Below are 25,000 nucleotides of genomic sequence, written 5' to 3'. Positions count from 1 at the left end.
TGCTTTATGAATACTTAAACACATCACTTTAATTGCCTTTCTTTCCCTCCATGTCTTTGTTTTTTTTTACATTTTGTATTTGTTTATTTTGTCAGAGAAGTGAAGAAAAGAGTGCAGGCAGGGTGGAGTGGGTGGAGAAGAGTGATAGCAGGAGTGATTTGTGATAGAAGAGTATCTGTGAGAGTGAAAGGGAAAGTTTATAGGACTGTGGTGAAACCTGAGATGTTGTATGGATTAGAGACCGTGGCATTGAGTAAAAGACAGGAGGTGGAGCTGGAGGTAGCAGAGCTGAAGATGTTGAGATGTTCGTTGGGAGTGACGACGATGGAGGACATGCAGGTAGTTAGTGTTGAAAGAGGCAGATGTAGAAGACAGAGGGGTATGGAAACGGATGATCTGCTGTGGCGCCCCCTAAAGGGAGAAGCCAAAGAAGAAGAAGAAGAAGATTCTCTATTCATTTAATTCTCTGATCTGTTTTTCATTTCTCTTTTTTCCCTGTGTTTGTACACAAAACCCAAATCATTCTCCAGATTCTCCTCAAACTGTAAATGAAGAAGAAAAATACGCCTGGTCTTTTTTATTCCCATCATTATTTCCTCCCTCTCTTCTTCTTTATCCATTTCTTCCTCTTAATCCTCTTCTTTCTCTCTCTCTTCTTCCTCCCTCTCCTCTTCCTCTTCATTCACTTTATCCTCCTCCTCTTCTATCTCATCCCTTCTTCTTTCTTCTCTTCTTACTCTTCATCCTCTTTACCTCCTCCTTCTTATCTTTTCCTATTTTTTTTCTCCTCGTCTTCTTTTTTCTCCTCCTCCTCCTCCTTTCCCTCATTTTCTTCCTCCTTCTTCTTTTTCTCTTTTTCATCCTCCTCCACCTTCTGTTTTTCTTCCTTCTTCTTCTTCCTCCTCCTCCTCATCTTTTCCTCATTTTCTTCCTTCTCCCCTGCTTTCTCCTCCTTTTTTTTCTCCACATCCTTTTCCTTTGCCTTCTCCTCATCTGTCTCCTACTTCTACTCTTTATTGTCCTCCTCATTTTTCTCCTCCTCTTCCTCGTTTGATCTTCCTCCTCTTGCCTGTCGTTCTGCACGTTTCGGTCAGTTTGACAGGTCACACAGTGTGTGTGGATTAAATATGTGATATCTAATTAGTTTCACAATCAGTGTGTGTTCAGTGCAGTGTGAGTAATTAACTTCTGTTGTGTGAGAACATCACAGAGCTCAGACTTTACTCTCACACGCCTTTCTGACGCCGGTGTTTCCACAAACTCACTCGACGCCTTATTCTTACGTTTATTACTTCTAAATACATTTACAGTCCATCACAATTCTTTACTTTATGATAGAATGTCACATTATAATCACATTTGTATCCGTTATCGGAATCTTTATTGTAACGTTATGAGAAAAAATAAAGCTTTGACACCGTTATAAAGGTTCATTGTGATTAGCGAAAGCTGTCATAAAGAGTGTATTCCTCATTATTGACATCATAGTGTCGTAAATCAGTAGAAAGGTTCATAAAGGTTTATTCCAACAGGAGTTAGAGGCTATGTCACGTCACCTTTTATTGACTTAAGAGTAGGTGTCTGGAGGCTCAATGTACAGTTTATGACAGCTTATAACTTAAAAAGCTTTTTACTGTATATTTATTCTGTATATACACTGTTTGGCCAAAACTATTGGGACACGACTTTTCCAGCCTTATGTAAGAGTTGAAGTCGCACGATTGTATCGGACGTCTTTGGATCCATGTTTCAGCATGACGATGAACAAAGCCAATGATGATCTGCTTTCCATGGGTTGGAGTGGAAGATCTCCTGCCATAGATCTTCAGCCCTATTGAGCACCCCAGGCCTGCTTATCTTCTCACCTACATCAGTAGCTGACTTTAACACCCTTGTGTCTAAATGAATCTCCCCAAAATCTAGTGGAACATCTTCCCAGTGAGAGGAGCTTATCATAATGCTGAATGGAGACTAAATGTATATTAATATTTGTTGACATAATCGTTTACATGTATTTATGTTCATTTATTCGTTTATACCTCCGTAGTGGCAAAATGGTGCTTGTGTTTTATTTTTTCCTCCTCGTTAATACCAAAAATGATTGACTCGATTGTTGTAATGGCTTCCGATATATTTATCCTTTATCCGTTTCCTAGCAACTCAATAACCTTCTAAAACAAGTTTGTTACCAAACATGCGTTGAGAAATAGAAAAAAAGAGTTATGACCCAGTGTGTGTGTGTGTGTGTGTGTGTGTGTGTGTGTGTGTGTGTGTGTGTGTGTGTGTGTGTAATAACAGCGAAAAGCGTTTCCATGTCAGGTTTTAGAGCTTCCTTGCTATTTCCAGATGGAATTTGAATAGTTATTTGCGTTCCACAGGAAAAGATGAAAAACAGCTATTTTCTTGTCAGCTCAATTAAAAGGTTGTTCAGGATCTTCAGTCCTTAACTTTTCCGCAAAAACAAGCCGGATGGAAAATGTAGTAAAAAAAAAAGAAGTACTGGCGATTGTGCTGAGTAATTTATTCGAGCTTGTTGCTGCACAGAGAGTTCCTGCAAAACACAAAATGGGCTGTATATTGAAGTGAAATGGAAAGGTGGGACGTATTTCTGCGGTGGAACATTCTGAGGAAGATGTTGGAGTGTTGAAGGCAGAATAGGATTTAATAGATTTAGAACGGTTTGGTTTGGTAGCTATGACTACAGGATAGTGTTCTGAGCATCTTATTAAAGTCTCCACTTACGCAGAGGCTCTTTATTCATGCTGCTTTTACTGTATCTCAATCTTTTTTTTATTTTTTATTTTTTTATAGCCTGCTGTGTATTCAGCCTAAAGTAAATTTTTTTCAATACAGGAACTGACAAGAAGGAATTATATCTTATAGCTTGCTGTCACATGACACGTATTGGCGATGATATAATTCATAGAATAAGGAAATCTAAATAATTGACGTTACATTACTGATTGATATCTGTAGCAATGGGGGGTGTTGACATGCAGGTTTATAAATGGAGGGTGGAGCTGGAAGAAGCAATGAAAAGGAAGTGAACCATCAAACTCAAGTGTAAAAACTCATGAAGGAATGAACAGGAAGCTGGCAACAGGTTTCACCATCAGAATCGGCTTCATTTGACTTTTGCTTTGACTTTTTCTCTGGTGCTCACTTAAATAAAGAACACACATGGTTTCAAAAAGTTTAGAGACCAGCACTGTTTAGAGAAAGTACTGCTGGATCTCCATAATGGGTCAAAATGGTGACCATAGATCTGGACCTTCATCTTTGGGAAGAAGGTGAAATCTGTAGAGTAGGGTGGCTGGAAGTGAGATCGTATGAATTGTTCTTCGACGATCATCATGCACGTTGGCTGAATGTTTTGGCAACTTAGCTTTGACTCAAAGGTCGGCGTTTTGACTGCTTCGTGGAGATCCAGCGCGAATCGCAGAAGTTGCTTGGCACGATTCAAAAAGAAGACTTCCAGGACATGTTCCAGAATGGGACACTAGGAGCTGTATTGCTATGCAAGGGGACTATTTTGAAGGTGACAGTTTGAAAACGTAGATAAATAAAATACTTCCTCGTAAACAGAGCGAGTCTTCTAACCTTTTGATGCCACCTCGTATGGAGATCAACAGAGAATCAAGTTTTACACCTATTTCTGTTTTCTTTGTCAAAGCCAAGTCCCAAGCCACATATTTTTAAAGGGGTTTTAAGCAATTTCACCAAAATTCTAAGATAAATTGTATTTGTTTGTTTCTAAATCTCTTTGTATAACACTTTTAAAATAAACATTACATTTATAAAGATTTAACTTAATTTATATCTCAGCGGTCAAAGAAAAACTTCAGGTTAGTTATCTTTCCAAGTCCTAGGCTCCGGTCAAACCTCAGGATAAAATCTTAATCCAATGATCCTCAAGGTCAAATCTTAAATCACTCAGACTCAAGGACAAATCACATGTTTCTCAGCCTCAAGGTTATATCTTAAATCACTTATACTTAAAGTCAAATCTCAAGTCAATTAACTTTGGGGTCAAATTTTAAGTCACTTAGTCCCATAGTCAAACCTCAATTGAATTAACTTTAAGCTCAAATCCTAAATCACTTACCCTCAAGATCAAATCTTAGGTCACTTGACCTCAATGTCAAATCTCAAGTCAATAAACTTCAAGGTCAAATCTTATCACTTAGACTCAAGATAAAATTGTAAGTATCTTCCCTTCATTGTCAAAATTTTTATTTTGGAGAAGTCACTTCTTCACACAGCTTCAAATTCATAGTAAATCCCTTATCCTCAAAGTCAAATCTCGTTAAATAGCATCATGGGCAATCTGAAATAACTTTAAGGTCAAATACAGTGAAACTCAGACTCAAGATCTAATCCTAAGTCACTAAGCTTTAAGGTCAAACATGGTCACTTAGCTTTAAAGTCAAATCACAAGTCAAATAACATCAAGGTCAAATCTTAAGTCTTCTTCTTCTTCTTCTTCTTCTTCTTCTTCTTCTTCTTCATTCGGCTTTTCCCATTAGAGGGCGCCACAGCGGATTATCCGTCTCCATACCCCCCTGTCCTCCACATCTGCCTCTGTCACACCAACTACCTGCATGTCTTCCCTCACCACATCCATAAACCTCCTCCTTGGCCTTCCTCTTTTCCTCCTTCCTGGTAGCTCCATCCTCAGCATTCTCCTACTGATATACCCCATGTCCCTCCTCTGCACATGTCAAAACCATCTCAATCTCACCTCCCTTACCTTGTCTCCAAAACGTCCTACATGCGCTGTCCTTCTAATAAACTCATTTCTAATCCTGTCCATTGTCGTCACTCCCAACGAACATCTCAACATCTTCAGCTCTGCTACCTCCAGCTCCACCTCCTGTCTTTTACTCAATGCCACTGTCTCTAAGGCCCTGTTTACACGGAAACGATCTGAAGAGAAAACGCAAAAGTGGCATTGCGTTATCATTTTTTATTTTGCGTTTAGACGAGTGTTATGGGGGGGAAATCTGCGTGCATATGGTGACGCAAAAGTGTGTGAAATTCGATGTAGTATGCACTCCAGGCAGCTAGGTGGCACTGTGAAGCACTACCACACAACAACACCAAGTCTGCGCACCTGCGTACAACCTTCCTCCTTAATTAATGCGCCTTCTCTGATCAGTAATACTATCTGAGAATATTTCGTACAACTGCTGAAAAGACTCTTGTATATTTATCAGAGCTGCTAGGGCAACTTGAAGGTCCGACGTATGGAAATAATCCGACATTTTCCTGTACTGGCGCATGCCTGTAACGTAAACGCGTACGCGACGAGAGCCACCATGAGCAGATTTTTGCGTTTTTACCCTTTAGACCGGAACGCGACGGTGGAGCGTTTTTAAGATTTCCACTCTGGAGGGTGGTTTCACTTTTTTGCGTTTTTAAGCCCCAAAAACGCCGTCGCCGTCTAAACGAAAAGCAAATCCGATAAAATATTTTTAAGTTTTCACCCGCGAGCGTTCTCGTGTAAACAGGGCCTAAACCATGCATCATCTCAGGTCTCACCACAGTCCTATAAACTTTCCCTTTCACTCTCACAGATACTCTTCTATCACAAATCACTCCTGCTATCACTCTTCTCCACCCACTCCACCCTGCCTGCACTCTTTTCTTCACTTCTCTAACACACTCTCCATTACTCTGCACTGTTGACCCCAGGTACCTGAACTCCTGAACCTGAAATTTCTCTCATTCACACACATGTACTCTGTCTTACTCCTACTGACTTTCATTCCCCTTCTCTCCAGCGTGTACCTCCACCTCTCCAGGCTCTTCTCCACCTGCTTCCTACTCTCACCACAAATCACAATATCATCCACAAACATCATAGTCCATGGAGACTCCTGTCTGACCTCGTCTCTCAACCTGTCCATCACCACTGCAAACAGGAAAGGGCTCAGAGTCGATCCTTGATGCAGTCCAACCTTCACCTTGAACCAGTCTGTTGTTCCTACTGCACACTTCACTGCTGTCACACTGTCTTCATACATGTCCTGCACCACCCTCACATACTTCTCTGACACACCTGACTTCCTCATACAATACCACAACTCCTCTCTCCACCATGTCATACGCTTTCTCCAAATCCACAAACACACAATGCAACTCCTTTTGACCTTCTCTATACTTCTCCATCAACAATCTCAAAGCAAATAATGCATCTGTGGTGCTCTTCCTTTGCATGAAACCATACTGTTGCTCACAGATGGTCACCTCTTCTCTCAGCCTGGCTTCCACTACTCTTTCCCATAACTTCATGGTGTGACTGATCAACTTAATTCCCCTGTAGTTACTGCAGGTCTGCACATCTCCTTTATTCTTAAAGATCGGTACCAGCACACTCCTTCTCTTTTCCTCATACATCTTCTCACCTTCCAGAATCCTTTTAGACAATCTGGTTAAAAACTCCACTGCATCTCTCCTAAACATCTCCATGCTTCTACCGGTATGTCATCTGGTCCAACCGACTTTCCACTCTTCATTCTCCTAATCGCTGCTCTCACTTTCTCGTTACTAATCCTATCTACATCCTGCTTCACCAACTCCACATCATCCAACCTTCTCTCTCTCTCTCTCTCTCTCTCTCTCTCTCTCTCTCTCTCTCTCTCTCTCTCTCATTTTCCTCGATCATCAGCTGCTCAAAATACTCCCTCCATCTTCTTAACACACTCTCCTCACTAGTCAACACATTTCCATCTCCATCCTTTATTGCTCTAACTTGCAGCACATCCTTCCCAGCTCGGTCCCTCTGCCTGGCCAATCGCTACAAATCCTTTTCTCCTTCCTTAGTGTCCAACTAAGGCTTTCGCTACATTCCTCTTCACCTGCTGCATCTCCTTGTACTCCTGCCTACTTTTCTCATCATTATGTTGATCCCACTTCTGTTTCTCCAACCTCTTTCTTCTTATGCTCTCCTGCACTTACTCGTTCCACCACCACGTCTCTTTATCTTCCTTTCTATTTCCAGATGTCACACCAAGAACCTTTCTAGCTGCCTCCCTCAACACTTCTGCAGTAGTTCCCCAATCATCCAGCACCTCTTCAACACCACCGAGCTCCTGTCTGACCTCTTCCCTAAACCTCACACTACATTCTTCCTCTTTCAGTTTCCACCATCTTATTCTTCTTTCAGTCTTCACTCTCCTCCTCTTCTTCTTCACCTCCAAAACCATCCTACAGACCACCATCCGATCTGTCTAGCTACACTGTCCCCCGCCAACACCTTACAGTCTCCAATCTCCTTCAGGTTGCTTCTCCTACATAGAACATAGTCCACCTGTGTGCACCTTCCTCCACTCTTATACGTCACCCTATGATCCTCCTTCTTCTTAAAATACGTGTTCACCACTGCCATTTCCATCCTTTCAGCAAAATCTACCAACATCTGCCCTTCCACATTCCTCTCCTTAAAACCATACCTACCATCACCTCCTCATCACCTCTGTTCCTTTCACCTACATGCCCATTAAAGTCTGCCCCAATCACCAATCTTTCATTCCTAGGTTCACCTTCTACCACTTCACCTAACTCACTCTAGAATTTTTCCTTCTCCTCCATCTCACAGCCGACTTGTGGGGCATAGGCACTGATAACATTCATCATCACCCCTTCAACTTTCAGCTTCACGATCATCACCCTATCAGAAACTCTCTTCATCTCCACTACACTCTTACTGTACTCTTCCTTCAGAATCCCCCCTACACCTTTTCTCTTTCCATCCACACCATGATAGAACATTTTAAACACCTCCAATGTTCCTGGTCGTACTCCATTTCCACTTGGTCTCCTGAACACACAACATATCTACCTTTCTCCTCTTCATCATATCAGCTCCATCTCTCCCTTTACCAGTCATAGTGCCAACATTTAAAATACCAACCCGAACCTCCACTGCTCCTTTCCCTGCTCTCTCTGTAGACGTCTTCCTCCTCTCCTTCTCCTCCTTCAGCCAACAGTAGTACAATTTACACCAGCACTAAGAGTGCACTGGCTTGTGCCTCCATAATGGCTGGGTTCAAGGTAAAATCTTAAGTCAATAAACTTAATGGTCCAAATTGGAATGTTGGTCAAGTTATTCAGCTTTAATGTAATTTCAAATCAAATCTGCATAGTGTCAGAGTCAAATCTCAATTTACTTAGACACAAGGTCATGAGGGAACATTTTCCCATACAGCGTATTAAACTCAGGCCGGAATGTCAGAAATATTCAGATTATATGATACGATTTGATAGAGAAAAATCCTCTTCAACGTTCTAATTATTTTCCACTCATGCAGATTTAATACCTGCTTTTCAGATGTACTGATTTGCACAAGTTCCTGAGGGGAGACTTCAGGGTCAATGAATCACATCTGTCCATGTTCACTTCCATAATGTCATGTGAATTCATGTGGAACCAGGAGCCAGTGCAGGGTAAAAGTGTGTAATTAAAACAGGCATATAAACATAAACTTCACACCTTTTACACGTCAACCTTCACACCCTTTTTACATAAACCATCACACCCTTCACATGGTAACATCATACCCTTCACATGGTAACATCATACCCTTCACACGTGAACTATAACATCCTTTACACGTAAACCATCACACCCTTCACACGTGAACCATCACACCCTTCACACGTGAACCATCACACCCTTTACACATGAACCATTACATTCTTTACACGTGAACCATCACACCCTTCACACGTGAACCATCACACCCTTTACACATGAACCATCACACCCTTTACACATGAACCATTACATTCTTTACACGTGAACCATCACACCCTTCACACGTGAACCATCACACCCTTTACACATGAACCATTACATTCTTTACACGTGAACCATCACACCCTTTATATGGGAATTTTACTATTTTTGGCATTCATATTTACAAGATTTCCAGATAATCCCAATATAAATACATGTGGTTCATTTATTTAAATGTGATCCATTTTTTATATATTAATATTTTTCATCTACAATAATTTCCTGGCAAGATTTCAGTTCGGTTGCATCAATTAATTAAATCAATCAATCAATCAATTAATTAATTGTTTGAATCATTTCTACATACATTCTCCCATGTAATTCTTGAGTCTTTTATATTGGATTCAATCACCTGCCACCTTTATTTTTTTTATTAAAATTTTTTCAAGTTTCATTTATTTTACATGCTCTTTGTGTTTTTTTACGTGATTAATAAAATTTTCACATTAACAAATTTAATTTTGATGAATGTAATTTATTCACATTTCATTTTCCATGTTTCAAAACAAGAGGAAACAAGAACCCGGTTGAGAACTGAAGAAAAAAAAACGTATACGGCTCAGTAAAACAGGACGCGTAAACAGGCGTGTACTGTATGTTAACCCACTAATGAACACGGAGGTGGATTCAGCCATGACTGGGAGACATGAACATGAGGAGCAATGACGAGACATAGTAGAGACGTTGCTACATTTGGCCCTTTTCCAGATTGACTTACAATTCTACATTGAGCAGGTAAAAAGTTTAAGGACCTTGCTCAAGGGCCCATGAGTGGCAGTGCTGGGATTTAAACTCATCACCGTAATGTTCAGAAGTCCAACATCTTAACCTCCAACATCTAAACCAGTACTATTAGTCTGTATTTTGGGTAGAAACCACTCGATTTCCATTTTCATGAAGTAAAAATGTCACATAAGGATTTTTTTCCCTCTGTATTAAAGACTCTGGTCAGGAATGCCACGTTTTTGTTGACGGTATCTTTAGTTAATGAGCTCTCTAGTGTTTGAACTCGCGCCGAGGCGGGTCTGTCTCTTTTGAGATGCCGTTACTGTATGTGGTTGCAAACGACCATATTTTTATCTCCATCCAATTTTCCCGACGCTGTGAATCATGCGGCATGCCTGTTAGGGTGAATAAAAATAGATAAATGCAATGCTGCTTTTTATTGATTTTCTTTCCTCCCCTGAGCCGTGCTGTACCGAAATATGACTCAATCTCTTAACAGCCCGGTTCTTGACAGTCAGAAAGCTTTAGAGAGTGGGAAAAAATGCTCAAATGAATAGACAGCATTTTAATGAAGATCTGAAATGAAGCCTGGAACTGAGCTAAAGTTCAAACCGGGTTCCTTTCTGGTTCTGCGTTATCGTCACCAGTGTTGATTCATTGCCTGTTTAATCAACAGATTCCAGTGCTGATTAACCTGAGCCAGGATGACGACGTGAACCTGCCCGTGAAACCTCTAATATTCGCTTTGGCCATGGGGGCGTGTCTCGGAGGTGAGTTAGCATGATTTTAGCATGCGTGATTGCCTTTTGAATAAAAAATATTTAAAGAAAATTTGACAATTAAAAAGTCAAAACCCCTGAATTATTTAGTTGAAATACAGAATTTTATGTGGTATTTAATTTAACAATTTAAACATAATACTAGATGCTAAAGAACACATTTAATGATAAATCATTATTACGGGGCCAAGCAGCAACAGCACATATGCTTCCTATTGTTATTCAAACTTTCTTCTTCTTACAACTCCAATTCCAAAAAGTTTGGACACTGTGCAAAAAATGCAATGATTTGCTAATCTTACAAATCCATATTTTATTCACAATAAAGCAAAAAAAAAAAACATTTAAAATAAATAAATAAAATTTTTTTTTTTTTACATTTTAAGGAAAAAATAAGGTAAGTTTGAATCAGATGGCTACAACCCGTCTCAAAAAAAGTTGGGACAGGGCCATGTCCGTATACATTTGTGAACTGAAGAGACCCGTTGCTGATGTTTTGGGAGAGGAATGTAGTCCCAAATGTGTCTGATACGGGATTCTAGCATGCTTAACAGTTCTGCGTTTCCTTTATTGTGTTTTTAGTTTCATGATGTGCCAAATGTTTTCAAATGGTGATTATAGACCGCAGGCCGGGCAGTTCAGCACCCAGAATCTTCTACTATGAATTCATGCTGTTGTAATAGTTAGCATAGCCTTGCTCAAATATGCAAGACTTTCGCTGAACAAGATGTTTTCTGGATGAAAGCTTTTGTTGCTCTAAAGCTTGTATATAGCGTTCAGTATTAATGGAACGTTTCCAAATGTTCAAACTGCCCATTGCACAAGCAACTATTTTTATTCTATTGCTTGATCTGGCTAGCGTCTATGGCAGCCTAAAGAACTTTTTGGTAGTTGTGACATTGATTGAGGAGCAACAATTTAATTAAAATCGGGCCATTGCTCTGTCGACACCATCCGGTCGTATTTGGACCTAATTTGAAAGTATGTTCATGGTCATAACTTTTAAACAATGTTTTGAAAATATTAAAACTTACCAATTTTTTACCATCAGCTTACGTTATATTTTGCTACTCCTCGTTTTTTTCTTTTGTCCAATCATCACGAAATTGGGCAAAGTTATCTTTAGAGCAACTTGGACAAAAGTTATTAAAAGAATTCAAAATACTCTAAAGAATTGTAATTGGGCAATGAATCAGAACGCAAAGGCGGAAAACAGGAAGTTAATCTGTACCTCAGGTAAAGCTTTGCACAATGACACAAAACTTGGTATCCATTTTCAGGACTATGATCAGAAGCAATTCCCATGACTTTGAGGATGGATTTGGACTGTAATTAATATCAACAGTCTGCTATGGCTCAGGACCACAGTTTACATTTAATTGTCCATCACTGCACACTTTAACAACAGTAACTGTAATAAATGGTCATTTAGTGCCCCCCAGTTGAGGGAGTTTTTCCATCACCGGAGTTTACATTTACATTTGCGACATTTAGCAGACGCCCTTATCCAGAGCGACGTACAAAAGTGCTTCGAGTCTCTAGTAATGAATAAATCTACACTGGTACGCAAGATTACAAACTTAATATAAATATAACTCTTGAATTCTACAAACCTGGAAAGTGCTAATTTAAGTGTTTCAAGAAGAGGTAGGTCTTCAATCATTGCTTGAAGATAGCCAGGGACTCCGCTGTACAAACATCTAGGGGAAGTTCATTCCACCACCTCAGTGCCAGAACAGAGAAGAGCCTTGAAGTATACTTACCTCTCATTCTGAGAGAAGGTGGTACCAGTCGAGCTGGAGGATCTCAGATAGCGTGGTGCAGTGTGAGATGTGATGAGGTCTCTGAGGTAAGATGGTGCTGGTCCATTTTTGGCTTTGTAGGCAAACATCAGTGTTTTAAATCTGATACGTGCAGCTACTGGAAGCCAGTGAAGGAAGCTCAGCAGTGGGGTAGTGTGAGAGAACTTAGGCTGATTGAACACAAGCTGTGCAGCTGCGTTTTGGATCATTTGCAGTGGACGAATAGCGTTAGAGTTAGACTACTGCAATAGAGTTGCAGTAGTCGGGTCTTGAAGTTGGCACCGGCTCACTCATTAGGGATAAAACGAACAATTCTAAGACTATACAACAATTGTTTTGCCACCTACTGTTGAAAGACTACAATAACATGATACATATGCTTCCTTAGTTCTATGGACTATTTAGTTCATCCCAGAAATGAATCCATTTCCATCGTTGCTCCTCCTCCAGATTTCCTTCAATCTTCACCAGATTTGGTTTTACATTAGCTTGATATTGTGTTTATCTAGAGATTTCTTCCAATAATTACCATCACTGGCAGTGATCACATACAGTGTCTTGCAAAAGTATTAACCCCCCTTTTCCTATTTTGTTGCCTTACAACTTGGAATTAAAATTGATTTTTATTTGAATTTCATGTAATGGACATACACAAAATAGTCCAAATTGGTGAAGTGAAATGAAAAAAATAACTTGTTTAAAAAAATTCTAAAAAATAAATAACGTAAAAGTGGTGCGTTCATATGTATTCACCCCCTTTGCTATTAAGCCTCTAAATAAGATCTGGTGCAACCAATTACCTTCAGAAGTCACGTAATTACTTAAATAAAGTCCACCTGTGTGCAATCTAAGTGTCACATGATCTCAGTATATATATATATATATATATATATATATATATATATATATATATATATATATATATATATATATATATATATATATATATATATATATACACACACCTGTTCTGAAAGGCCCCAGAGTCTGCAACACCACTGTGGTAGAGCGGCCTTACGGGTTCGCTTTCTACCCAAATGATGGCAATACTCGCTGTGATGTTCCGTGTAAAGTGGTGTTTATTTACAGCGTGCTCAAGTGCAAAGCCCAAAATACATACAACTCCACAGAAAAGAAACAGTGGCAAAATAACAAAACAAAGACAATTACAAGGAAAGTAAAGAAACCTATATACAAAGTAGGCGCACCTGCTCATGTGCATTCCCTACATTAGCTCTCCAATTTCTCCAATAACTCCACAATACAACACTCCTACAACTCCCACACTGAATTGAAGTAGAAGACCGGTTTATAACGTGTAAGCCCCTCCCCTTGGACTCAACCATCTCACCCAAAAGGGGTTTGGTAAATGGTAGCCAGTCATAGAATGGCATAATAACATTATATATATCATAATAAATAACAAACATAATAACAATAACAATACTAATAATAACAATAATAATGATAACGAAAATTATAACAATACCAATAATAATTATAATCACCCAAAAAAAATGTCCCATCAACATAAACTTGCCGACTTCCGGTTTTACCGCGCATGCGCGACGCAGCGCTGGCGCTTTAAAGCCAGCCGCTATTCAGCACTCCAATTGGCTGCTATCCAAACCCCACCTGAAAGACTGACGCAACAAACAGGTGAGTACATGAAACTTAAACAACAAACAAAAGCAGACAAAGAACATGTACACAAAGTTTTAGGAAGTTCTTTCGTTTGTGTGTGTGTGTGTGTGTGTGTGTGTGTGTGTGTGTGTGTGTGCGTTTATTGTCCGTGATGAGAGATGAGAGAATGAAGTGAGTGTGTGTGTGTGTGTGTGTGTGTGTGTGTGTGTGTGCGGCGGCGTGCTACCTGGCGTGTGTGTGCGCACCCACAGCGCTGTAGCAAAAAATGGAGGAGAAGTTAAAGTGTAGTGTGTGTAGCGTCATGATGACTAAAGGGACAGTTCACTCTGTCACATCAACTTCCCCCTCTCCAAGCCGCGAGCTTGCAGGGTGGCGAGACAGGTAGTCAGCAGTCAGGTTCTGTCTCCCTGGACGATGTCTGATGCTGAAGTTGTACGGCTGCAAGGAGAGGTACCACCTGGTCACCCGAGCATTGTGGTCCTTCATGGTGTGAATCCAGGTTAATGCTCTGTGGTCTGTTTCCAGGGTGAATTCTCTTCCTAGCAGGTAATACTTCAGGCTCTGCAGGGCCCATTTGATTGCCAGGCATTCTTTTTCAATGGTGGAGTACCGGGTTTCACGTGGCAGCAGTTTCCGACTCAGAAAGGCGACTGGTCTCTGGTTGCCTTCCTCACCCTGGGTCAAGACTGCTCCAATGCCCACCGTAGATGCATCAACCTGGACGGTGAACCGCTTTGTGAAGTCTGGACTGCATAGGACAGGCTCTGCACACATTCTTTCCTTCAGTGTGACGAAGGCTGTTTCACAGTCGTCAGTCCACCTTATAGGGTTCTTCACCGCCTTTCCCAGCAGGTTGGTCAGCGGTCCTGCGGTGGTGGAGAAATTTGGGATGAACCGCCGGTACCATCCCACCAGTCCTAAGAAGGACCTGACCTCCTTCTTAGTTGTAGGCCTCGACCTGCTGCGAATGGCTTCCACCTTGTCCACTTGCGGCCTCAGCTCTCCGTCACCCAAGCAGTAACCCAGGTAGTCTGCCTCAGCCTTGGCCCACACACATTTAGCCACGTTCAGTGTCAGGCCCGCCTCCTGGATCCTCCTCAGGGTCTGTTCGAGGTGGTTTAGGTAATCAGCCCAGGTCTCGCTATAGACCACCACATCGTCCAGATACGCGGCCGACCATTTTTCCCCGCCTTGCAGCACTTGGTCCATCAACCTTTGGAACGTTGCTGGTGCCCCGTGTAGACGGAAGGGAAGAACCGTGAACTGGAACAGTCCAAGTGGGGTCCTGAACGCTGTGTAAGGTCGGGACGTCTTTTCTAGAGGCACCTGCCAATATCCCTTACACAGGTCTAAGGTGGTCACGTACTTGGCTCCCCCGATCTTTTCCAGCAGATCATCAATGCGTGGCATCGGGTACGCGTCGAACTGGGACTGGGAGTTTAATCGATGGAAGTCAATGCAGATGCAGAGGGTGTTGTCCTTCCTTCGGTACGATGACCACCGGACTACTCCATTCACTGCTTGACGGCTCGATTACTCCCATCTCCAGCATAGTCCTAACTTCTGCCTTCAGTGGTGCCACCAGCCTCTCAGGTACCCGATACGGTCTCTGTCGAGATGGGGTTGTATTGGTCAGGCGGATCTTGTGGTGTACCAGGTTGGTCCGTCCAGGCCTCTGACGAAACAACGCCGGGTACCGACCAAAGAGCGTTTGCAGCTCAGCCTTTTTGGGTGCCTTCAGGTGTCTGAGGTCTACCTCTGCTGGCTTTGTCTGCTCGCTAGCCTTTGGATCTTTCTCCACCTTCTGAATGAGCAGTACCGGGTCTGCCTTTTCACTGGGAGGCTCTTTCCACTCCTTCAGCAGGTTAATATGGTAAGTTTGTTTTGCCTTGCCTTTGTCTGGATGATGGATTTCGTACGAAGTCTGCCCCATCCTCCGTACCACACTGGAGGGCCCCTGCCACTTCATAAGGAGCTTACTCGTGGACGTTGGCAGCAACAACAGTACTTTCTGTCCTGGTCGTAGCTCTCTGCTACAGGCTTGCTGGTCATACCACGTCTTCTGGTACTTTTGAGCCTTTTAGGTTGTTCTCCTCTGCCAGCATCCTGTAGTTTTCCAGACGATCCCTAATCTCTGGGATGTACTGGACTATGCCCTTTTCGGCCTTCTTTTCTAAACAAGGGTCCTCCCAGTTTCTCCGGAGGAGATCCAGAGGTCCTTGGACCTGCCAACCGTACAGGAGCTTGAAGGGTGAGAAGCCAGTCGATGCTTGTGGCACCTCCCGGTAGGCATATAGCAAGAAAGGTAGCCATTTGTCCCAGTCCCTTCCAGTTTCCGACACAAACTTCTGCAGCATGCTTTTGAGCGTTTTATTGAAGCGCTCCACCAGTCCATCTGTCTGCGGGTGGTATGGACTGGTCTTGATAGCGGTGATCCCCAGCTGTCGGTGTAACTGTTTCATCAGCTTTGAGGTGAATTCGGTCCCTTGGTCCGTAAGGATCTCTTCTGGGATTCCCACCCGAGAAAACAGCTAAATGAGGGCATTTATTATCTTAGGGGTGGTGATGGAGCGGAGAGGAAATGCCTCTGGGTACCTAGTGGCGTAGTCACTGATGACGAGGATATACTGATATCCTGTACTGCTCTTCTCCAGTGGCCCTACTATGTCCATAGCGATGCGTTGGAATGGGACGGAGATTACGGGCAATGGTTGTAGAGGGGCCCTGTCTTGTCGTCGCACAGCACTGGTCTGCTGACAGGTGTGGCATGTGGTGCAGTACTTTTGTACATCCGTGTACAACGCCGGCCAGACGAATCGTGAGCTGATACGTGCGTAGGTCTTCTGCAGAGCCAGATGTCCTGCCCAGGGAACTGTATGTGCTAGATGCAGCACCACGGGGCGACAACATCTGGGCACCACCAACCTGGTTACATCCGAGGCTTGCATATAGAGGATATTGTTGTTAATGACGTACTGCTCCCCACACACGTCCGCTTGCTTGCCTTGCAACGCTTTCTCGAATAAAGATTTTAGCGACTCGTCTGCACGCTCCACGATGTTCACTGGTACAGTCCATCCACTCACCTCCAGTCCTTCGGTTTTAATCTCCGGCACCGGGGTACCAAGTCCTTTCTCTAGCCGACGTTGGCGACGGGATTTTCTGGGCCCCTTGGTCCCGCCTTGCAACAAGCTACTGTCCATGTCAGGCAATGGCTGCGGTCCCATCTTAGCTTGGGCCCGAGTGACAACTGGACAGGCTAGCTGGACGTTGGATCTCGTTCGTTCTTCCTCCCAGTTTGCTTGGACCAGTTCTGGTAATACCGGTACATCACGTCCCAAAATAACATCCGCCCGTAGAGTTTCCACAACAGCCACAGTGAGCAGGTGTGTCTTTCCATTTATGGTCACATTCACCTCTGTTTGGGGGTACTGTTTCACCTCTCCATGCACACATTGTAGCTTTGTGTGATTCGTGAAAGACACACTGGTCACGTGCCATCTTTTCACCATTGACATTGAACTCCCAGTGTCCAACAAAGCCTTCAACTCCTTCCCATTACGGTCACTGTACTGTCCTCCTTCCTTGGGACATAACAAAACCCCGTCAGCTTGGCCTTTCTTGCTGGGCACGTGTCCTGGCTGTTGACCATAGTAGCACGTGAGTTTCTGTTCTCTGGTGTCTTTGTCCCCCTTGCTGGCTTGAATGTGGCGGCGAGATTCTCCAGCACTCCATCCACTGGTAGACCTCGTCTGGTCATCTTTCACCAGTTGAAAACGACGACTCTCCTGGTGAGCGTTCTGATACTGCTGGGCAAGTTTGGCAGCAGCTAGCCCAGTTCTCGGCTCCCATTCATTTACCCGTATCCTGATCTCGTATGGCAGGACACGGAGAAACTGTTCCAGGATGACCATCTCACCAATCTCCTCCTTGGTGTGTAGTTCCGGTCGCACCCAATGGCGGTACAAGTGGCTCAGCCGATTATTCGTCTCTGAGGGTGTCTCTGCAACTGGGGTCGTAGTCGCACAAAACCACTGACGATAGGTTTCTGGAGAAATGTTTAACTTCTCCAACAGTGCCTTCTTGAGCTCACTGTAGACCACTGCTTGGTCTTCATCCATCGCCAGGTAGGCCTCCAGTGCTTGCCCGGTCAACAGTGGAACCAGCTGGTGGCTCCATTCGTCCTCCGGCCACTTCCAGGTTCTGGCGAGCCACTCGAATCGATGCAGATAGTTCTCAATGTCTTCCCCTTGCTGGAAGCTTGGCAACTTGAGCTCGGTTCTGAGCAGTGGCTGACTGGTGGGCGTCGGTGTGCTCTGGACTCTCATTGCAGTAGTACTTCCCCGGGAGCTGGTGTAGGAAGCTTCAGTTGTGGGCTTCCTGTTGGAGTGTGCGGAACCCTTGGGGACAGGCTAATCCTCCGGGGTGCTGGTGTGGGCAGCTCCATTCGTAGGCTCTCCAGGCCCAGTGATGAAGAAGCTGGTTGGATGGCTTGCTGCATGGTCTCCTGCAGTGTCTGCAGCGCTTGGAGGTAGCGGTGCTCTTGCTGCTCCTGTGCGTGCATGAACTGCCGGGACACCTCTGCCATCCCTTCTTCGAATGGTTTAATGGGCGGCCCTGCTCCAGTCCTGGATGCCGTACCCTTGGGTCGTACAGAAGGCAACCAATCCTCCTCTCTTTCTTCCTCAGTTGAATCCACTGTTCCCCATGCTCCATCTTCATTAGTGGCTGCCTGGGTCTGGGAACGAAGCACCATCCTGGCCTTGCGTCCTCTTGGCACTGCCCTGCGAGTAGCCATCCCACTTCTGACACCAAATGTGGTAGAGCGGCCTTACGGGTTCGCCTTCTACCCAAATGATGGCAATACTCGCTGTGATGTTCCGTGTAAAGTGGTGTTTATTTACAGCGTGCTCAAGTGCAAAGCCCAAAATACATACAACTCCACAGAAAAGAAACAGTGGCAAAATAACAAAACAAAGACAATTACAAAAAAAGTAAAGAAACCTATATACAAAGTAGGCGCACCTGCTCATGTGCATTCGCTACAATAGCTCCCCAATACAACTCCACAATACAACACTCCTACAACTCCCACACTGAATTGAAGTAGGAGACCGGTTTATAACATGTAAGCCCCTCCCCTTGGACTCCATCTCACCCAAAAGGGGTTTGGTAATTGGTAGCCAGTCATAGAATGGCGGAATAACATTACATATACCATAATAAATAAGAAACATAATAACAATAACAATAATAATAATAACAATAATAATGATAACAAAAATTATAACAATACCAATAATAATAATAATCACCCCAAAAAAAATGTCCCATAAACATATACTTGCCGACTTCTGGTTTTACCGCGCATGCGCGACGCAGCGCTGGCGCTTTAAAGCCAGCCGCTATTCAGCGCTACAATTGGCTGCTATCCAAACCCAACCCAGAAGACCGATGCAACAAACAGGTGAGTACATGAAACTTAAACAACAAACAAAAGGAGACAAAGTACACAAAGTTTTAGGAAGTCCATTTGTTTGTGTGTGTGTGTGTGTGTGTGTGTGTGTGTGTGTGTGTGTGTGTGTGTGCGTTTATTGTCCGGGATGAGAGATGAGAGAATGAAGTGAGTGTGTGTGTGTGTGTGTGTGTGTGTGTGTGTGTGTGTGTGCGAGCGGCGTGCTACCTGGCGTGTGTGTGCACCCACAGCGCTGTAGCGAGAAACGGAGGAGAAGTGAAAGTGTAGTGTGTTTAGCGTCATGATGACTAAAGGGACAGTTCACTCTGTCACAACCACTAAGCAAGGGGCACCACCAAGCAAGCGGCACCATGAAGACCAAGGAGCTCGCCAAACAGGTCAGGGACAAAGTTGTGGAGAAGTACAGATCAGGGTTGGGTTATAAAAAAATATCCAAAACTTTGAACATCCCACGGAGCACCATTAAAGCCATTATTAAAAAATTGAAAAAATATGGCACCACAACAAACCTGGCAAGAGAGGGCCGCCCACCAAAACTCACGGACCAGGCAAGGAGGGCATTAATCAGAGAGGCAACAAAGAGACCAAAGAGAACCCTGAAGGAGCTGCAAAGCTCCACAGCGGAGATTGGAGTATCTGTCCATAGGACCACTTTAAGCCGTACACTCCACAGAGCTGGGCTTTACGGAAGAGTGGCCAGAAAAAAGCCATTGCTTAAAGAAAAAAATAAGCAAACACATTTGGTGTTCGCCAAAAGGCATGTGGGAAACTCCGCAAACATATGGAAGAAGGTACTCTGGTCAGATGAGACTAAAATTTAGCTTTTTGCCCATCAAGGAAAACGCTATGTCTGGCGCAAACCCAACACCTTTCATCACCCCGAGAACACCATTCCCACAGTGAAGCATGGTGGTGGCAGCATCATGCTGTGGGGATGTTTTTCATCAGCAGGGACTGGGAAACTGATCGGAATTGAAGGAATGATAGATGGTGCTAAATACAGGGAAATTCTTGAGGGAAACCTGTTTCAGTCTTCCGGAGATTTGAGACTGGGACGGAGGTTCACCTTCCAGCAGGACAATGACCTTAAGCATACTGCTAAAGCAACACTCGAGTGGTTTAAGGGGAAACATTTAAATGTCTTGGAATGGCCTAGTCAAAGCCCAGACCTCAATCCAATTGAGAATCTGTTGTATGACTTAAAAATTGCTGTACACCAGCGGAACCCATCCAACTTGAAGGAGCTGGAGCAGTTTTGCCTTGAAGAATGGGCAAAAATCCCAGTGTCTAGATGTGCCACGCTTATAGATACATACCCCAAGAGACTTGCAGCTGTAATTGCTGCAAAAGGTGGCTCTACAAAGTATTGACTTTGGTGGGGTGAATAGTTATGCACGCTCAAGTTTTCTGTTTTTTTGTCTTATTTCTTGTTTGTTTCACAATAAAAATTATTTTGCATCTTTAAAGTGATAGGCATGTTGTGTAAATCAAATGATACAAACCCCCCAAAAAATCAATTTTAATTCCAGGTTGTAAGATAACAAAATAGGAAAAACGCCAAGGGGGGGTCAATACTTTTGCAAGGCACTGTACACATGGTTGGCATTAGACTGTGGATCTGTAGTTTTATGAGGTCAAATCCCAGTCATACCAAGCTGCCAATTCTGGGCCCCTTAGTAAGACCCTTAACCTTACAGCTGCTTAGTTGTATGAATAAGATAATTGTAAGTTGCTCTGTTGTATATCTGCATCTGCCAGATGCCATCAATGTAAATTTGAGTCCAGTGCTCCCAACACTCTAGTGCCATCATTGGGATTCGGATCTTCTTTGGACCTACTTTGAAAGAACAAAAATGACAAATTACATTTGAACCTTATGTTCAAAAACCTAAGGCTTTGCTGGAGTTTCACTCTAAAGTTCATTGTCAATTACATCTTGGATTTTTTTTAAGAACTACTCATACAAACAACATCCACTCATCATCATCATGATCATCATCATCATCATCATTAGAGTAAACCTTAAGATGACTCTTTAGTGCATTGACCAAACCTGGTCAGCATGTTCAGAGCCATGACCTGATGCTATAATATACAGCAAATGTGTTGCTCTCACACCTTGTTAGACAAATATCACAATATAAATCATAAATGTTGTAGCACATCTGTGAATGTGCAGTTTGGGTGCTTGTGGTCCTGAAATTGCTGCTTGTGGCTTCACAGTGGGGAAAATACCTATTTGATTCCCTGCTGATTTTGTAAATTTACCCCTTCACAAAGAAATAAAGAGTCTAGAATTTTATTGTCGTTTATTTTCACAGAGAGACAGAATATCCAGAAAAAAATCCAATATATATATATATATATATATATATATATATATATATATATATATATATATATATATATATATATATATATATAAATTATTGCTGTACCTTCAAGAAGGTTCTCCTGATATTAACTCATGATGTGTATAAAAGACACCTGTCACAGAATCAACCTCTTCCATTCAAACCTCTCCACCACCATGGAAAAGTTGTCAAAAACCGTCAGGGACGAGATTGTGGACCTGCACAAGACTGGAATGGGCTTCAAGACCATTAGCAAGAAGCTTGGTGAGAAAAAGACCAGTGGAATGAAAGAAATACAAGAGAAGTCAATCGCCTTCGCTCTGGAGCTCCACGCAAAATCTCACCCCATGGGGTCAGGATGATTCTGAGAAAGGTGAGGGATCAGTCCAGAATTACTCCGGAAGAGCTTGTTAATGATCTCAAGGCAGCTGGGCAACACACTAAGGACCTTCTGCTCAAGAACGCAAGAACGTGTTTGGAGGCAGAGAAATGTAGAATCACACCCCAAGAACACTATCACCACTGTCAAACATGGAGGAGGAAGCGTTATGCTTTGGGGCTGTTTCTCTGCTGAGGGTACAGGAAAACGTTACCACATGAACAGGGCCATGAACTGTAGATTCTTGGATGAGAACCTCCTGGCCACAGCCAGAACACTAAGGATGGGTCATGGACGGGTCCTCCAGCATAACAATGACCCAAAACATACGGCCAAGACAACAATCTGATGGTCTTGAAGCCCATTCCAGCCTTGTTCAGGTCCACAATCTCGTCCCTGACGTCTTTTGACAGCTCTTTGGTCTTTCCCGTGGTGGAGAGGTTTAAATGGAAGAGGTTGATTCAGTGACTGGTGTCTTTTATACACATAATGAGTTGATATTAGAAGAACCTTCTTATTAATTTATTAATCTCTTTGTTAAAATAAACCGACAATAAAACTTCTAGACTGTTTATTTCTTTGTAAAGGGGTGAATTTACAAAATCAGCAAGGGATCAAATAATTATTTCCCCCTCTGTAAGTTATGACTATGCCAGTTTTTAGCGTTTTTGGTTCTAATGATGCCTCATAAAGCTGCATTTAGGCATTATTAGCATGTATACCAATGCATAGGGGGAAATTCCGTAGCGTTTTAAGTGCAGTTATGAACCTGAAGTGTGTGAGTGACACTGTAACTTAGTTGTGATGTAGTACAGAGTGTCCAGGCCACAGAAATGTGTACTTTGTGCTAATTCTGATGGAAGTGTTGTGTGTGACTCAAGGCCATCTCAAAGCATGTGTGTGTGTATGTGTGTGTGTGTGTGTGTGTGAGAGACAGCACTCTGGTCTAATAGAAAGAGCTGTGTTATTGATCGAGGTGATGCTGTGACAGGAGTCATGTCGTTGTGAGAACGTGTGGTATTGAGCCCGGATTCTACAGGAACGAAAAGCACATCCCTACAGAGAGTTTTTATGTATTTAGAGTTCTGGCTTCGGGTCGGCCTTACTGAATAGACTTCACACGTGAACCGTCACACCCTTCACACGTGCACCATCACACCCTTCACACGTCAACCATCACGCGCTTCACATGTCAACCGCCACACCCGTCACACGTGCACCATCACACCCTTCACACGTCAACCATCATGCGCTTTGCAAGTGAACCATCACACTCATTACATGTAAACAATCACACCCTTTACACGTGAACCGTCATACCCTTCACACGTGTTAACCGTCATACCCTTCACAAGTGAAACATCACACCCTTCACACATGAACCATCACACCCTATACACGTAAACCATCGCACCCTTCACATGTGTTAACCATCACACCCTTTACACGTGTTAACCATCACACCCTTCACACGTTTTAACCATCGCAGACTTCACACGTGAACCATCACACTCGTCACACGTGCACCATCACACTCTTCACACGTGAACTATCGCACCCTTCACACGTGTTAACCGTCATACCCTTCACAAGTGAAACATCACACCCTTCACACGTGAACCATCACACCCTTCACACGTGAACCATCACACCCTTCACATGTGTTAACCATCACACCCTTCACACGTGAACCATCGCACCCTTCACATGTGAACCATCACACCCTTCACACGTGAACCATCACACCCTTCACACATGACCCATCACACCCTTTACAAGTGAACCATTACACACAACACACGTCAAACTTAACACCCTTCACACGTAACCCATCACACCCTTCACACCTCAACCATCACACCCTTCACATGTAAACCATTACACACAACACACATGAACCATCACATCCTTCACACATGAACCATCACACCCTTCACACGTGAACCATCACAACCTTTACACCTCAACCATCAGACCATTCTCATGGGAATTTTACACTTACAAATCTTAAACAAATATTATTTCCTGCATTTACAGTTACATAATTTTCAGATCATTTTTCACATATGATACAAGTTGTTCATTTATTTGAATATTGGTAATAGATGTGATTACTTTTTCATATATGTATAGTTTTTCATCATAAAAAATTTCCTGACACGATTGCATTTTATTAATCAATCAATCATTCAATCAATCAATCAATCAATCAATCAACCAACCTTTCAATTAATCAACCAACCAATCAATCGATTAATTAATGAATACATTTTCACATATTTACTTATGATTCTTGCAGATGATTAATTTATTTTAATGTTGGATTTATTCACGTTTATTTATTTTTAAGCATAATTTATTTACACACTTTTCTTGCATGTGATTCTCCCCAGCTTTCATTAATTTTCCCATTTCATTAATTCACATGAGTTTATTTTCATGTAATTATTAGCCTCATGATTAATAAGTTTTAATTCAAGTAATTCATTCACTTTCATTTTAATATAAAATAATTATTATTTGTTAATTGATGTCTGCTTTTGAAGTAATTTCTTTCCCTTACATCAATAATTTCTGATAACTAGAAACAACATAGCATTCACATGTTGCGTTAACATGATGTCACATATCGATCACGTATGGATTACAGGTTTTCGTGTAAAGGGCCGAGTCTCAGCCAGACAGCAGATCAAGGTCATATCAAGAGATATATAATAGTCCACATTGTGAAAGAACCTGGCATAACCCATTAGAGTTGGACGTGTGATGAGGTGTTTGGTTTATTTTTTTAGCCCTCGGTTCTTTTAGTTCAGACCTGCACACTGCTTACTTCTGATCGACTCGGAGCCCGAGCGAGGATCTTCTTATCCCTCATTTCTGTAAATCACAGATTGAGCTCAGGTCTATTTCTCATTTATTTCTAAAATAGCTTCACAACCCTCAGGTAGAGACGCCGCAGCCTGCCGCCTTCATCAGAAAGCAATCGTGTCTGAAGTGGAGACAGGAGGAGCTCTCTGGAGCACACATCTGCCCCGGGTTT

The 25,000-nt window shown here is 42.7% G+C and overlaps 1 protein-coding gene across 3 annotated transcripts in view; it reads left to right on the top strand.

Annotated features, from left to right (window-relative positions):
• Positions 1 to 25,000, top strand: part of oca2 (oculocutaneous albinism II) — a 370,587-nt gene that overhangs the window by 74,601 nt on the left and 270,986 nt on the right. For all 3 annotated transcript variants that reach the window (XR_014536975.1, XM_083562919.1, XM_083562918.1), the window contains exon 22: positions 10,203 to 10,296. Coding sequence is in view for 2 of the 3 variants with exons in the window: in XM_083562919.1 (XP_083419045.1) it covers positions 10,203 to 10,296 (94 nt within the window). In the remaining variant the exon portion in view is untranslated. The remainder of the gene's footprint in view (positions 1 to 10,202; positions 10,297 to 25,000) is intronic.

The sequence above is a fragment of the Silurus aristotelis genome (assembly GCF_946808225.1).
Source record: "Silurus aristotelis genome assembly, chromosome: 2".
Classification (NCBI taxonomy): Eukaryota; Metazoa; Chordata; class Actinopteri; order Siluriformes; family Siluridae; genus Silurus; species Silurus aristotelis.
This window is presented reverse-complemented; position numbering and strand designations above follow the sequence as displayed.